The 14,389-nt window shown below is 52.9% G+C and overlaps 1 protein-coding gene and 1 long non-coding RNA gene across 2 annotated transcripts; one reads left to right on the forward strand and one right to left on the reverse strand.

Annotated features, from left to right (window-relative positions):
• Positions 1-633: 633 nt before the first annotated feature.
• Positions 634-4,246, reverse strand: LOC114657017 (uncharacterized). Its single transcript, XR_003717134.2, has 2 exons — positions 3,934-4,246; positions 634-1,719 (listed from the first exon to the last, which is right to left on the reverse strand). It is a non-coding gene; the product is annotated as an uncharacterized LOC114657017 (long non-coding RNA).
• A 4,309-nt stretch (positions 4,247-8,555) lies between these two features.
• Positions 8,556-13,361, forward strand: rnf208 (ring finger protein 208). The gene is given in 3 exon segments (XM_028808746.2): positions 8,556-8,714; positions 11,891-12,716; positions 12,718-13,361. Coding segments are annotated over 2 exon segments (744 nt in total). The 5' UTR covers positions 8,556-8,714; positions 11,891-12,504; the 3' UTR covers positions 13,250-13,361.
• The last annotated feature ends 1,028 nt before the right edge of the window (positions 13,362-14,389 follow it).

Raw genomic sequence — 14,389 nt, forward strand, 5'->3', positions numbered from 1 at the left:
TCTTCATGTTTCATTTCTGAGGTCCCTTTGATTGTAAGGTGGGCACATCCAGCTGTCCACCCACCTGAGGAGGTCAAGTGTGGCACGGAGGGTGAGGAATGGCGGGCACATGACATGTTTTCTGGTTTAGCTCTCCTCCATCCCCATGGCGTGGTCCTAAAAGAGCCCCTCAACCTGCACGCTGTACAGTGTGCCCTGCTGCCACCCTCAGAAAGGCGCTATATAGCATCAGGGATTCAGTGTCAGGGAGGTCGCTCTTCTGGAAGTGTCTGGGAGTTGCCAGCTGTGTGTGTGTGTGTGTGTAAGGCGTGGCACACCTGTGTAAACACCAAGTGGAGACCACAAGCTGACACAAGCAGGCAGGCACGCAGGGAGGAGGAGGTCAGGTGGGCCCTTCTGCCACCTCTTTGTCCCGATCGGCGTGAAGGTGACAAGGTGACAGCAGAGCATGTGACTGACAGATCAGATGAGGTCATCACCTCTTCAAGTGTCCCAAGGAATGAGGCCACATTTGTCACAATGATACTCCCGTCTGGCACCTGGGGCTACAAGACGTCACCCGCCCGCATTTCTGGACTTCACGAGTGGCACCCGCGGCCTGACGTTTCAGTAAATCCCACATCGAGACTTCAAAAAAAAGAACAAAGTTTAATAAACATTTGAAGTGAATACTCCAATAGAGGGGCATTGAGGGGGGTGGGCACAGTCTGTCCTAGCAGCGTCAGGGAGGAGCCAATGCCAGCCCTGACCTTCTCCTGGGCGCAAGAAGAACTTGCCAAACACGGGGCCACACATGATGGGCTGACCTTCTCAATTCTTTAAAGGAGTGAAGGATGGGCGTGCTGTGGCAGGGGTGGGCTGCACTCATGGAGGACCCTCACTTCAGGTGGCTTGTAAGTAGTTAGCTGGAGGGGAGTCCACAGTCCCACCCAAGTCCAGCATTGTACTCACAGATCTCGGACACAAAGTCCATTGCCTGGTCAGCTCAGAGTCACATCTCCTGTGTTCGGTCCCCTCCCTTGTTGTCCCCCTGGTCAGTATTAGGCCATGCCAGCTCACCACCTGCCGGGATCTCAAGAACTGTGAGACCCCGTGTTATCATTCAGGCCAGATGTCATCGTTAGCCACCAAATGTGAGCAGGTGAGGGATAGCTGGGATGGAAGCCCACCACTGGAGAGACCTAAATGATGATGGGTGGAGGAGGTGGGTGGTGGAAAGCAGGCAACATCATGGCATCTCCCCTTGGTGAAGACGGCTCTGGCCAGCACAAGTAAGGTGGCCTCTTCTTTTAGTTTCGAGTGTCCACAGGAGAGAATGGACAATGGACAGCTGCCAGCAGGGGGCAGCGTTTAGGACACCACACAGCAGCACTTCTTCCGGCAGCAGGAGCAGCAGCAGCAGCAGGTGCCCCCCTCAGACTCAGACTTGGGTCGCGTCTTCCCTCCATGCTGGACAGCTGCACCGTATGGAGCCGTGACGCTGCTCGGGTTAGCGCCATTCATTTGTGACGGCAGGACGACTCGCCCACCTTGAGGCATGAAGCCCCCTGGCGGGAGCTGCTCCTGCTCTCTGGCCATCGGGTTGCTGATGACGGTGCTGTTGTCCAAGTTGGTGATCCGCAGCTGAGCCCGCGGGAGGGTGATGTGACCGTAGGGGTTGGTGACATCCGAGGACTCCATGTCTCCACTGACACAGGACAGATTCATGCCAGTTGTGACCTGGGGAATCGAGAGAAAACGTCAGAGCAGGCTGGCACAGTGGGCACCAAGTATGGCTTCATTGGCATGATACATCAAATCGAGTCTGAGTCCAGGATCTGGGTCTCCTTTATGTGGTGCCTCTCTTAAGAAACAGGGTCACATAGAAGTGTTGACTTTATATACCGCCGTTCATAATAAGTGACAGCAAATAAATACCACCTTAATATAGCGCCTTTCATAATAAACACTATCAAATAAATACCACCTTAATAAATAATTTCATAATAATAAGCATCATAAATTAATATTAGCGCCTCTCATTAGAAAGTGTTGACTTTATATAGCGCCTTTCAAAATAAGTGACAGCAAATAAATACCACCTTAATATAGCGCCTTTCATAATAAGCACTATCAAATAAATACCACCTTAATATATTATATAATTTCATAATAATAAGCATCATAAATGAATATTAGCGCCTCTTATTAGAAAGTGTTGACTTTATATAGTGACTTTCAAAATAAGCGACAGCAAATAAATACCACCTTAATATAGCACCTTTCATAATAAGCACTATCAAATAAATACCACCTTAATATATAATTTCATAATAATAAGCATCATAAATGAATATTAGCGCCTCTTATTAGTAAGTGTTGACTTTATATAGCGCCTTTCAAAATAAGCGACAGCAAATAAATACCACCTTAATATAGCGCCTTTCATAATAAGCACTATCAAATAATTACCACCTTAATATATTATATAATTTCATAATAATACGCATCATAAATGAATATTAGCGCCTGTCATAAAAAACAGTCACAAAGACAGACAGACAGACAAGATGTGCACACACACACACACACACACACACACTCACACACACACACACATGAAGAACGACAAAGGCACATGTCCATAAACTCGCGTGTTCAAAAACACACACAGGCAAAGACACAAACCCATTCACATGTATGTATACACAGTAAACACACACACACACACACACACACATACACGTGAGTTCACGAATGCCCATCCAATACACACACAAGCACATACACACTTGCACACGTGAACAGGCACACCTAAACACGCCTGCACGCCCACATGTATACGGCCATATAAACACACACAGACACGCAGAGGCTCACACTCTTCACACTTCTCACTGCCCCCTAAGGCCCTATGCCCTGGTGTTCTGTGTGAAAGGCGCTATATATAATGTTTTAGATCCCACAGTTACCGAGCCGTGGGTTCAGTCGCTGGCTGGCATGCCCTCCTGGTGATCTTCGCACTCCCCGGACACCACTGCACTGACTGCACTCACAGTCTCTCTCTGTCACATCCTGCCCGTGGTTGCTTTGTCCCCGAGTGCCGCACCTTGGCTAGTGAAGGTGATGCCCATCAGAACAGCCAGCCTGTCTCTCTCATATGATGGTGAGTCTGATCACAGGTTCCCCCTCATATAGCGCCTTTCATAAACAACACAAAACCGTCCCAAAGAAGCAGCCTCTCCTTCATTTAGTAATCAGAACTTCCATGAGGTGAACCCAAATTCCACGTGTGAGGCTGATGACATGAAAGGAGCTATAAAACACCAGGAGTGTGCCCTTCATAATGGACCGTGGACTTTACACGGCTCCTTGTGCAATAAACACCATCATAAGCTAATGTTAAATTTATATAGTGCCTTTCATAACAAGTGACATCATAAAGGAATATTAATTGTTTCTAGTGACTTTGATTATAATAAACAACATAAATGAACGTTGACTTTATGTAGCGCCTTTCGTAATAACACTATAAGTTAATACCAATTCTATAATAATAATAATAATAATTCATATAGTGCCTTTCACCATAACAACTAGCACAAATGAATATTGATATTATATACAGTAGCACCTTTCATAGTAATAAACAACATAAACAGAAGTGGACTTTATATAGTGCCTTTCACCTACACTAGCACTGCCCACTGAAGCTGGCGCCCACTGTTGGCATGCATTACCCTGACAGACAGACAGACAGACTGACTCACAGGCAGACAGACAGGTGAGCCAGCGGGCAGCTCTTGAGTGACCTGCAGACTAACAGCGGCTCTTAAGGATTCCCGAGGCCCGTCTGACACCCCGAGGCCCACCAGGACTGAACACAAGTGCCAGCCTGTCTGTTTGCCCCATGGGTGCGGCGCTCAGCTCCTCAGCTCCTGTCCTTGCTCTTACCTCACTCGCTTCTCCGTCTCCTGGCGCCTTCACTGTGAGGCCCTTAACTCTTCTCCGGCGTCTTCTCCAGGGGTGCCCGCTCTCTGAAATGTCGCCGCTCCTGACCTCGGTGTTCCTGTCACAAGTGCCGCCGTCAAGGTGACACAAACACAGCTTTCGACTGCAAAGACTCACTTGGTTTCAGGTGCTGCGCATTCTGACCGCATTCCAGCATATCTGGTAGGGCAGGTGGGAGTGGCGAGGCGGAGAGCCGACCAGATTTTCAGCTCCTGCCACTTGATATGACATCCAGGCAACCTGGCATCCCACCCCCTTCCAGGCACATTCCGCCTATGCAATATGTGGCACATTTCAAACATACCACGGCTCAATACAAGAAATGGAGTTCCTGTGCCTGCCCAAGAACCGCTGGGTACAGTTGGCATATGTAGACATGATACAAATTACAGATGAGCCTGGCATGAGAAAACTAGGCATTGAGTGTCAGATCATGTCCAACAACCTGGCACAGCCAGTATGGAGAGGCATAATTCAAATCGCCCATGAGCCTGGCACACCAGAGCTGGGTATTCAGTGTGAATACATGCTCCAAAATTTCCTGGCACAGTTGGCATGTGGAGCCTTGATAGAAATCAAAGATGTGCCGGGCATGCCAGAACTGGATATAAAGGGTCAATATGCCAGGTGATTGGGTGATGCCCCTCACTTGAAGTGAACTTGGCTGTCTTGCCAGCCGAGATAAAGCTAAAGCAAAAGTGCCAGCTCTCTAGTGACAATTGAAACAAATCATAGCTTAGCCTGGCATGACCCAGTTCAGTCTAGAAGTCAATATATGCCTTTCAGATGGTGGGTACTACTGGTACAGACAAAGAAATCAGGGATCAGCTTGGCACACCAGTAATGGATATACTCTATAGCTTCAATATACTCTCAATGTGTGTCTAGCATGGCTGGCATAGAGTTAATAAAAATCAGCTATCAGCTTCACATTCCATTACTGGATATACAGTGTTAACACATGCCCAACAGCAGCCTGGCACAGCTGGTATGGAGAAACTTAATACAAATCAATGAAGAACCTGGCACACCAGTAAGTAATTCAGAGTGCCAATACTTGGTCAACAACAGTATGACACAGCTTATGTAGACATGACACAAATCATAGATTAGCCTGGCATACCCCAGTTGGGCCTAGAAGTCAATATATGCCCATCAGAAGTCTGGTACTACTGGTACAAGCAAAGAAAGTAGAGATCATCTTGGCATACCAGTAATAGATATAATCTCAATATCTGCCTGGCATGGCTGGCATTGAAACAGTTAATAATCACAAATCACTTTGGCAAGCCAATACCAGATATAAATGGTCAATACATGCCCAAAGGAAACCTGGCAGAGCTGGTATGGAGAAATGTAACACAAATCATTGAAGAGTCTGGCACACTAGTAAGGAATGCAGAATGCCAATACATCTCCAATAACACACTGGCACAGCTTATGTAGAGACATGATACTAATCATAGTTTAGCCTGGCATACAACAATTGGATCTAGATAGTCGATATATGCCCATCAGGAGGCTGGTGTTTCTGGTACAGACAGACAAATCACAAATCCCAGACCACCCTGGCACACTGAATGATACACAGTGTCAGTATAGGCTCAATATCTGCCTGGTGAGGCTGGTGTAATACACCTCAGTTACCAGCTTGGCATACCAATACTGGATGCATAATGTCACTATGAGTTCAACAGACACCTGGCACAGCTGGCAAGCAGGGACTTAGCACACATCAAAGATGGGCCTGGCATACCATTATGGAATATAGAGTCCCAATACTTGGCCAACAAAAGCTTGGCACAGCTGGCATTAAGGCCATTAATAAACACCAGAAAGCAGCCTGCGATACTGAACGTGGGCTTGGAGGTGGCGACTGGACACCCAGATGTGCCTTTTTATGATGCCTAAGATGCCCAGTGCTTTATGCCCACTCACTCAGAATGGCATGGGGGGTCAGCAGGGGTGTTTGAACTTTTGCTCATCTCATGCCTGCTCATTCCTAATTATGAAAGGCGGCCGTTTATTGTAGGAAGAAGAGTCAGCGCCATCTTGTGGACAGAAAAAAAAAATCTCCAGCTGATGCTGTCCTGTGCTCTGTGTTGGCATCATGGTGGCCTTCAGTCAGATGACGACGATGTAAGGCTCACTGTGAGCTGCAGCAGGGTGACATGAGGCCTTTGTGACACCCTGGCAACTTGTACAAGTGGCATTAACGTGACATCTGTCAACAGAGTTCTCAAGTACACAAGCGGATCTGTTTCCAGATATGTCACAAGGGGGCACTCGAGTGGGGTAAAAGGGCAGGGAGTGCAGCTGGCAGTCACCTAATCAGGTGGCAGCTCATTCCCTGCAAGTCTTCACTTGAACGCCTGCTTGTTTGAAATGTCTCCTCTCTGCCATTGGCAGTGCTGTGCCCGACCCTCTTCTTCAGTTTGCCAGCTTGCCAGCTTTTGACCACGAAGATCAGACAAGGGATCATGTGAGCCTCGATGGCTTTAGAGGAAGTAAATGGCGAGGCCACATCACCCGCTCCTCCACAAAGCCTGAGAGGATGCCATGACAGCAGGCCTCCTGCCCCTTTGCGGTGCCCATTAGGCCCTGAAAGTGGCCAACAGTGGTTGGACATCAGGCAGGTGACCTACTTTGTACTCCCACCCCACCCCCTATAACTAAAACCAGACTGGCAGGTAGTTGGCATTCACATAAACCCAATACTCTGATTGGCCAGCATACCTCACACGTTGTGGCCACAGTCGGAAAATCAGATGAGGGCCCCTTGATGAGCGGACGGGCAGGTGGGCGAGGTGTGGGCGGCGTGAGACTTTCACACTCGCTTTATCTCCATCATCGCCAGTGACACAATCACCTCAAGTCGAAATGTCACAAGGCCACCGCAGCAGCAACTGTCACTTCCTCCATCGTGCGCACAGGCTGGAGGGGACAGGAAAGCAGAGGCACGCGGCTGATGAGTCACAGTACAGAGCAGGGGGTCATCTGCACACGAGGTCCAGAGTGGTGACTGGTGATCATGTGAGGGGTCATCATTGGGGGCGATCAGCAGTGATCAGGGCTCAAAAGCAGGGGACAGGATCAAGACCACCTATCACTGGGGGTCATCATAAACAGCCAGAGGTCTTTGGTTATCACTGGGGGGTCATCACTGGGGGCAATCAGCAGTGGCCAGAGCTCAAAGGGCAACCATTGAGGGTTACCACAGGGGCCAGAGCCAGGACCACCTATCATTGGGGTCTTCTTAAGCAGCCTGGGCTCATCGTGAGTAGTGGCAGTCACCAGACATCTTTAGTTATCCCTGGGGGTCATCAGTGAGATGCTGGGCCCAAGCCCAATTTCTTCAAAGGTCAGAGGTCATTTGGAACCATGGTGGGTCATCAATAGGAGTCAAACTCAAGACTACTAATCATTGGGGGTCAGTAATGGGAGTCTGAGCTCCAAATCCATTACTACAGCCAGGTCAGAGGTCATCTGGAACCACTGAGGGACACCAGTAAGGCCGAGGCTCAACATTAGTAACCACGGTGGACAGAAGTCATTAGTGATCACTGGGGGTCATAACTGGGGGTAACCAGCAGTGGTCAGAGGCCAGAATCAATCACTAGGGGTCTTTGTTAAGGGTCAGGCTTGAGAACACTTATCAGTGGGGTCATCATGAGGAGCCTAAGCCTAAGTCACGGTGGCCAGATATCATTAGTGACCACTGGAGGTCATCAGCAGGAGCCTGAGCCCAGAGGTTAGGGGTCATCAGTAGGGGCTTGTCACCACTTGTCTCTGTGGTTGAAGGTCATTAGCAATCACCAGTGTTCATCAGCAGAGGCCATCACATGGCTAGCCAAAGGTGACCACTGAGTCCTGAGCCATAAGCAGTGACCAAAGGCAGGCTGGGTGATCAAAGCTGGCCGAGGTCCTCCTTCAGATGGCCGTTAGTAAGCACTCAGCCCAGCCATGAGGGGGTCTTCTGAAGTCACTGCTCATATGAATAGTAGCCAGTGGTCATTAAAGGGTCACCAGTGCTGCCCAGGTCTGGTCAGAGCTCATCATCAAAGACATGGTCGGCAGCAGTGGTCAAAGGTCATCTGATATCACTGTCATCAACATGAATGGTGGTCACTTTTAGGGGTCAACAGGAACCCTAATAGTCTCAGTAGTGACCAGAAGTCATTACTAACCACCGTGCCACAGTTACCATCCTGCTCTTGAAAGGCGCTATATACATCTAGGACGCTGCAGTGATGGGCACACAGGTCACTGGTAGGCTCTGCCCGTCTCCCTCATCCAAGCCCAGGCCTGGACACCCACAGTCACTGCCAGGCCCCTTGGGTGGACCTCCCTGTAACGTGAGCCTGCTGCAGACCCCCAGGTGAGCGCCAGCTGCCCCCCCCCTCCCTCCCCCGTATGCCAGTGTGTGTGCAGGTAGTGCACTGACTGGTACAGGAGATGCTGAGGAATTCACAGCCCCCCCCCCCCCCCAGAGCTTATCTCTTTAAGAGCACAGCCGCTGGTCATGTGGTCCAGGTCTGCGCAGCGCAGAGGTGACCCCCCTGATGCCGAGAAGATGCGAAGCGACAGTAGAGAGCGAGCAGAGGAAGGAAATGGGAACCACAAGCTGCCTTCCTCTTCAGCCGGGGACCGCCGTGGTGGCGTCGAGCACTCACAGATGAGCGGAGGACAGGCGCCGGTGGAGCACTGAACACCAGCTGGCAGGGGTAAGGCTTGGGCCAGAGTGGGGTGCCAACCAAGAGGGGTAGTGGGCACAGGCGCTGGCTCTGTGGTGGGCAGGAGGTCTGACTCCAGCAACAGCTCTACCTGTAGAGATTTAAAGGGCAGCTGAGCCTGCAATGACGCTCCGTAAAATGAAGAGCAGAGGGGCACCCTTGCTGACTGGCACGGCTCCTGGCAGCCCTCAGCTGTTCTCAGCTCACCTCGAGCCTTTTGGGGCACAAAGACCACTCGTTCCGTGAAGGGCGCCACCTGCCGCGGCTCGAGGGCACCTCTTCCCCGTGTGGCGCCGTCCGGGCCCCGGCCCAGATGCCCGTTACATAATGCCAGGGCCTCATGGAGCCCAGCGGCTCATCGGCGTGACGCAGCGGAGTGGAATGCGCAGCGCGAGTGGGAAGCGCCGCGGAGTCGGCGGAGCGCGCGGGGTTAAAGGGGGCTTTGCCGTGGTGTTATGGGGGGGGGGGGGCTGGGGGGGGGGGTGCGCAGCACAGCTCGGCTCTGGTTGGCTGCAGCTCTCCACGGCTGGCGCAGAACGTGATGCTCACTGCTGCAACACTGCAGCGCGGACTGCGGACACGGCGAGGAGCGGAGAGGGGAGAAGTGCGGGCGCGAGCCGACGACATCGCCAAGCCGCATCCTGCTCGGCACGAGGCAGCGCCACGGAGATGCGACATTCGGCGACAGGCAGGTATTGTCACCGCCGGCGCGAAGGGCAGGTGCGCCGCCCGGTTGTAGCGGGGAGGACGGCGGGTTGAAGACGCTCGAATGACCGCGACGCTCCCGAACGACCCGGAGACTGGGCTCCGCCGGGCCGGTTTTTTTTTTTTATTTTTTCGCTTCCTCCCGCCCCACCGCCGAGCCTCCGGAGGCACGCGCGAAAGAACGTGAGCCGCTCCCACCTGCGAGGACGAGCGCGCGTGCCCGTACCACTGGGACTCCAAATCAAATCCGATGGCCGCTGGGGTGGGCACGAGGTGAATGAATGAATGAATGAATGGAGGGAGGGAGGGATGGAGGCTACTCTGCGCTCGGACACCTGCACTCACACAAACACAGGTGCCCCCATAAAGCACGTGAGCGCGCACGGACACAAGCACGGGCGCACATATATACACACACTTGCACACGAATGAAGCCCGCGTGCACGCGTCCACCCCAAACGTACACGCGCACGTGCACTCTTCTAATGACAACAAGCAAGGTGGCCTGCAGGTGTGCGGACCACCAACAAATACACACACACACACACACACACACACATCTCCAGTGCACTGGCCCTGGACTTCTCGTTTTCCTTCCGTCCGCTGTCAACTGGACTGATCCCAGTTTAGAGTCTTACTGGACTTTTCGTTCCATCCTCTGTTTCGCCTTCCGTGTTTTAAAGTTTGGACGCCTTGTCTGTTTTAGCAGTTTACTCCCGGACTGGCGCCCTCTGCTGGTGCTGTTCCTGCCTTGAGTCCCGTGCTGCCCGGATAGGCGACCCTAAGTGTGTGCGTGTTTGTTCTGTGGTGGGCTGGCACCTTGGATAAGACCTGAAACAGAGGACCTGGCTCTCTGTGCTCATCCAGAAGGTTGCGGGTTTTGAATCCCCGTCACTGCCAAAAGAGATCCTACTCTGCTGGGCCCTTGAGCGAGACCCTTAACCTGTAATTGCTCCAGGGGCGCTGGCTGCACAATGGCTGACCCTGCGCTCTGACCCCAAGGGGTATGTGAAAACTAACAAATTCCTAATCCAAGAAATTGTATACTGTAAGGCGAAATAAAGAACAAAAAATATTAAACATCCTGGACATTTTTTGACAAGAGTGGGGTGTATCCCAATGTCCTGGCTAAATTGCCCACTAGGACCCCCTAATCGTCTCTGTCACTCCTTCACCACCTAAAAGATAATGTGTGGTGAGCGTTCTGGCACAAGAATGGCCACCGTCACCTCATCCAGGAGGTGGCTACACATCGGTGCTGGCTGTCCATGTAAAGTGCTTTGAGTGCCTAGAAAGGCGCTATATGAACTGTCCGTCTAGGTGTTGTTCCTATTGCGCCCACTGCTTGCTGCCCTGTGATCCTGCCTTGGATAAGCTGGTTTGGAAGATGGATGGATGGATGTTAGTGGATTAGAGACATCAAAAGAGTTCAGAGGATGTGCTCATTGAATGAAAGGCGCTATAAGGAATGGAATGCGTTTGTGTCCTCACTTCACTGGCGGCAGTAGGGTGGGCATTGGGATCTCTGGAATGAGCGGCTAAATATCAAAATTAGCTTCAGCTTTGTTGGTTGTTAATTGCTTGGACTGACGGCCCCGCCCACCCATAGCCACACCCCCTGCCCTTCAGGCACACACGGTGCCCTCAGATTCTGAGTGTGACAGGTCGGGTTGGCATCATCTGAACTGACCACTTCGATTTCATACTCCAGTACAGCAGGTGGTGGGACTGCACCTTAGAAGGGGATGCGGACCACCATAAACTCACTGGGTGGCTTCACACACAGGTAAACCCAATTGAAACTGGTTGTGTGTTGACGGCTGCTCTTCTACACACACACACTCAGAGTCACACATCTTTTCGTATAAAGTGCACTTCAGACACAACGACACTCCTGCTCTCCCATAATGCGTGTACCAGGCCAACTGCAGGGGGCTCGTTTGGCTGAGTCGAGTGCCCCCTGTCCACACTGCTACTTGTCAGATTTTTGGGACTTTATCGCCCCCTCCTAGTATTTCAGATACCCTCTCGGTTCTGGCAGGGCCAGCGGCTGGCGTGGGCACAGACACAGCAGCTCCAACCGTGCACACTCTCTCACCCCCACACACACTCAGACGTTTGGTGCTCAGATTCAGTGTGCACTCTCACACTCTCACCTACAATCACAGCTATCCACACCAACACACACTTGTGTGCACACCTGTAACACTCATAGTAAAAAATAAAGCGGCTGTCCCACTTGGATGCACACTCGTGCACACTCACTCTCACAGTCGTGCACGTGTCTCCGTCTCATAAACACAAGCAGGCCCAGCCACCCGTGTTTCTTTACACACATTCACTCACTACAGTAAACCCTCCGCTTTTTCCATTTAACATATTGTCACCAGTGGGGGGCGCCGGTAAGCAGGTGTGCGACGGGACTGCGTTGGAGTGACACATCTCTCTCTGTTTTGCCACAGGGGTCTTTTAACGGAGAGGACTGCCACGTTAAGCATCCTGCCCAGTCTGTGGTGGTCCAAGCTTTCCTGAGCTGCCGGGTGGCACACAGCAGAGGAAGACAACGCCAGGTGGCCGGACGGGTGAGGCCGAGGAGTTGCCCGACACAACAAGGACGCATGAACGTCTGCATCACCCACCCGGAAGCTGGCGGGGGTCGGCAGCACTGAGGGGCTCTTGAGTAAATGAGCAGGGCGTTTCAAAGGACAAGCCCCCCAGACCAAATCCAGGAGAGTGAATGCAGCCCTTTCTCCTGCGTCTCCACCCGTCTTTCGCAGAGACCCTCAGGGGACCCTTCAGAGCCGCTTGATTTTTCCAGAAAGAATTCTCCCTTTGACTGCACTTGGAAGCAATGCCAGGAGCGTGGCCACCTGCTGGAAGGCGGGGGAAGCGCAGCAGCTAGTTCTGGCCCGTCCCGGCCCCCCTGTATGCCCGCCGCTGCCGCCGCCGCCATGAGCAGAGCGACCTCGGCCAGCATCTGGTCACATGGCTGAAGTGGCGCTGGCACCGCCGACAGCTTCTGTTCCGCACAGAGGTGCCCCTTTGCTCCGATTCTTGGACTGACTAAGACGAGCGCATGTCCTGCCTGAGGCGCCAGGCCGTGTCTATCCCGATGGACACCGTCAAGATCATCCAGTCAGAGAAGTTCCCCCACGAGTGTCCCGCCCCGCAGCCGCGCTACAGCGCCCCACCCTGCCGGGAGCCCCCCCGGCTGGCCTGGCCGGCCGAGTCCGAGGTGATCGCCAACCAAGCCTGCGGAGAGCTGCCCATGGAGGGGGGCGGCGGGCGGGGTGCCTCCCCCGCCGTCCCGCCGGGAGAGGGGCGGCTACCTGAGCCAGCGCAAGAGCAGCGCGGCCGAGCTCTGCTACCACAACCAGTTCCAGTGCAAGGTGGCGGCGGAGGACGTCATCGTCAACCAGTACGTGCTGCGCCCGGCCGCCCCCTCCGAGCCCCTGGAGTGCCCGACCTGCGGCCACACGTACAACTTCACGGGCAAGCGGCCGCGCATCCTGTCCTGTCTGCACTCGGTGTGCGAGGAGTGCCTGCAGATCCTGTACGAGTCCTGCCCCAAGTACAAGTTCATCTCCTGCCCGACATGCCGCCGCGAGACCGTCCTCTTCACCGACTACGGCCTGGCTGCGCTGGCCGTCAACACCAGCATCCTCAACCGCCTGCCAGCCGAGGGCGGCCTGGTGCCCTCCAACCCGGTGCAGTGGGGGGGGGAGACTGACCACAGCTGCTACCAGACGGTGCGCCAGTACTGCCAGTCGGCCTGCACCTGTCAGCTCAGAAACCCGCTGTCTTCCTGCGCCATCATGTAGCCGCCCGCCCGCCCGCCCGCCAACGGACCCTCAAACAGAGCTCTATATTTCAGATATTCTATGGCAAGAGAGAGGAAAAAAAAAAGGGAAATTCCAATAAATGTATTTTATCACTTGGCTTTCCTTCTGACTCCCGGTGGGCCGTCCTGGTTTGCAGTGGCACTGGGGGCCTGCCAGACGGGTACGAGCGGTGCCCCTTTAAAGCGACGGGCAGGGCTGGAGGCTGGAGCTCAGAAGGGGTCTCAAAGGGTCTTCAGTAGCCGCTCCACGTCCATCACATCATCTCACTGCCCACTGGGTCAGAGGTCAGGGTGACCTGAGGAGTGATTGTACCTGTAGGCCTGGGGTGGGCTAGGGTGGCAAATGTCTCCCGCCGTAGGTCATCGTGTCTTACTGGGCACCATTCCTTAAATGTCCAGAGGTGGACCTGAAATAGCCATGTCGCGGTGAGGCCATGGTGCCTTTGGACCACCATATCACTTCTCTACCTTCAGAGCCTGAAGATCAGGGACTTCAAGGGATTGTTTTACCTAAAGGGCTGGGGAGACACCCCCTGAAGCTGACCATCCTGAGGGGCCAATGCCAAGAGTTTCCTCCACAGGTCAAACTGGGAGCTGCATGTCCAAAGGTGGGCCTCAAACGTTTGTGGGATGTTGAAGGCCAAAGCTTCCCCGATAAGTGCATTGGTATGAAGAGGGGGTCCCGTCTCCTGTAGGTGCTTTGATTATAATGTGACCCTCACAGGTCAATTGACTGCCATTAATTGGAGGGCACAGCGTCTGTAGGTTCTTCAGGCTGCTCCAGTCTATCATATCGTCTCCCTGCATGCACTGACAGTTATCGGGGGGTGTAGCTCCCCAAGTATCACACAACAGTCTGGACCTTCTTCTGAAACAACTCCCAGTTTGATCTATGGGGCTCACTCACCCTTGGTGCTTGGCCTGAGGGTTTACAGTTTCAGGCAATGTGCCCCGCAGATCTTGATTCCACTACCTATGGGTAACATGACTCCTCACATCACCTTGATCTTCTGCTTTGGTACGAAGTGAGGGTCCCGTTCCTTGCAGGTGTTCAGGTTAATGAGACCCTCACAGGTCAGTTGATTGATGTTAGTTGGAGGTCACAGCGTTTGTAGGTTCT

This window comes from Erpetoichthys calabaricus, chromosome 9, assembly GCF_900747795.2.
Source record: "Erpetoichthys calabaricus chromosome 9, fErpCal1.3, whole genome shotgun sequence".
In the NCBI taxonomy this organism is placed as follows: Eukaryota; Metazoa; Chordata; class Cladistia; order Polypteriformes; family Polypteridae; genus Erpetoichthys; species Erpetoichthys calabaricus.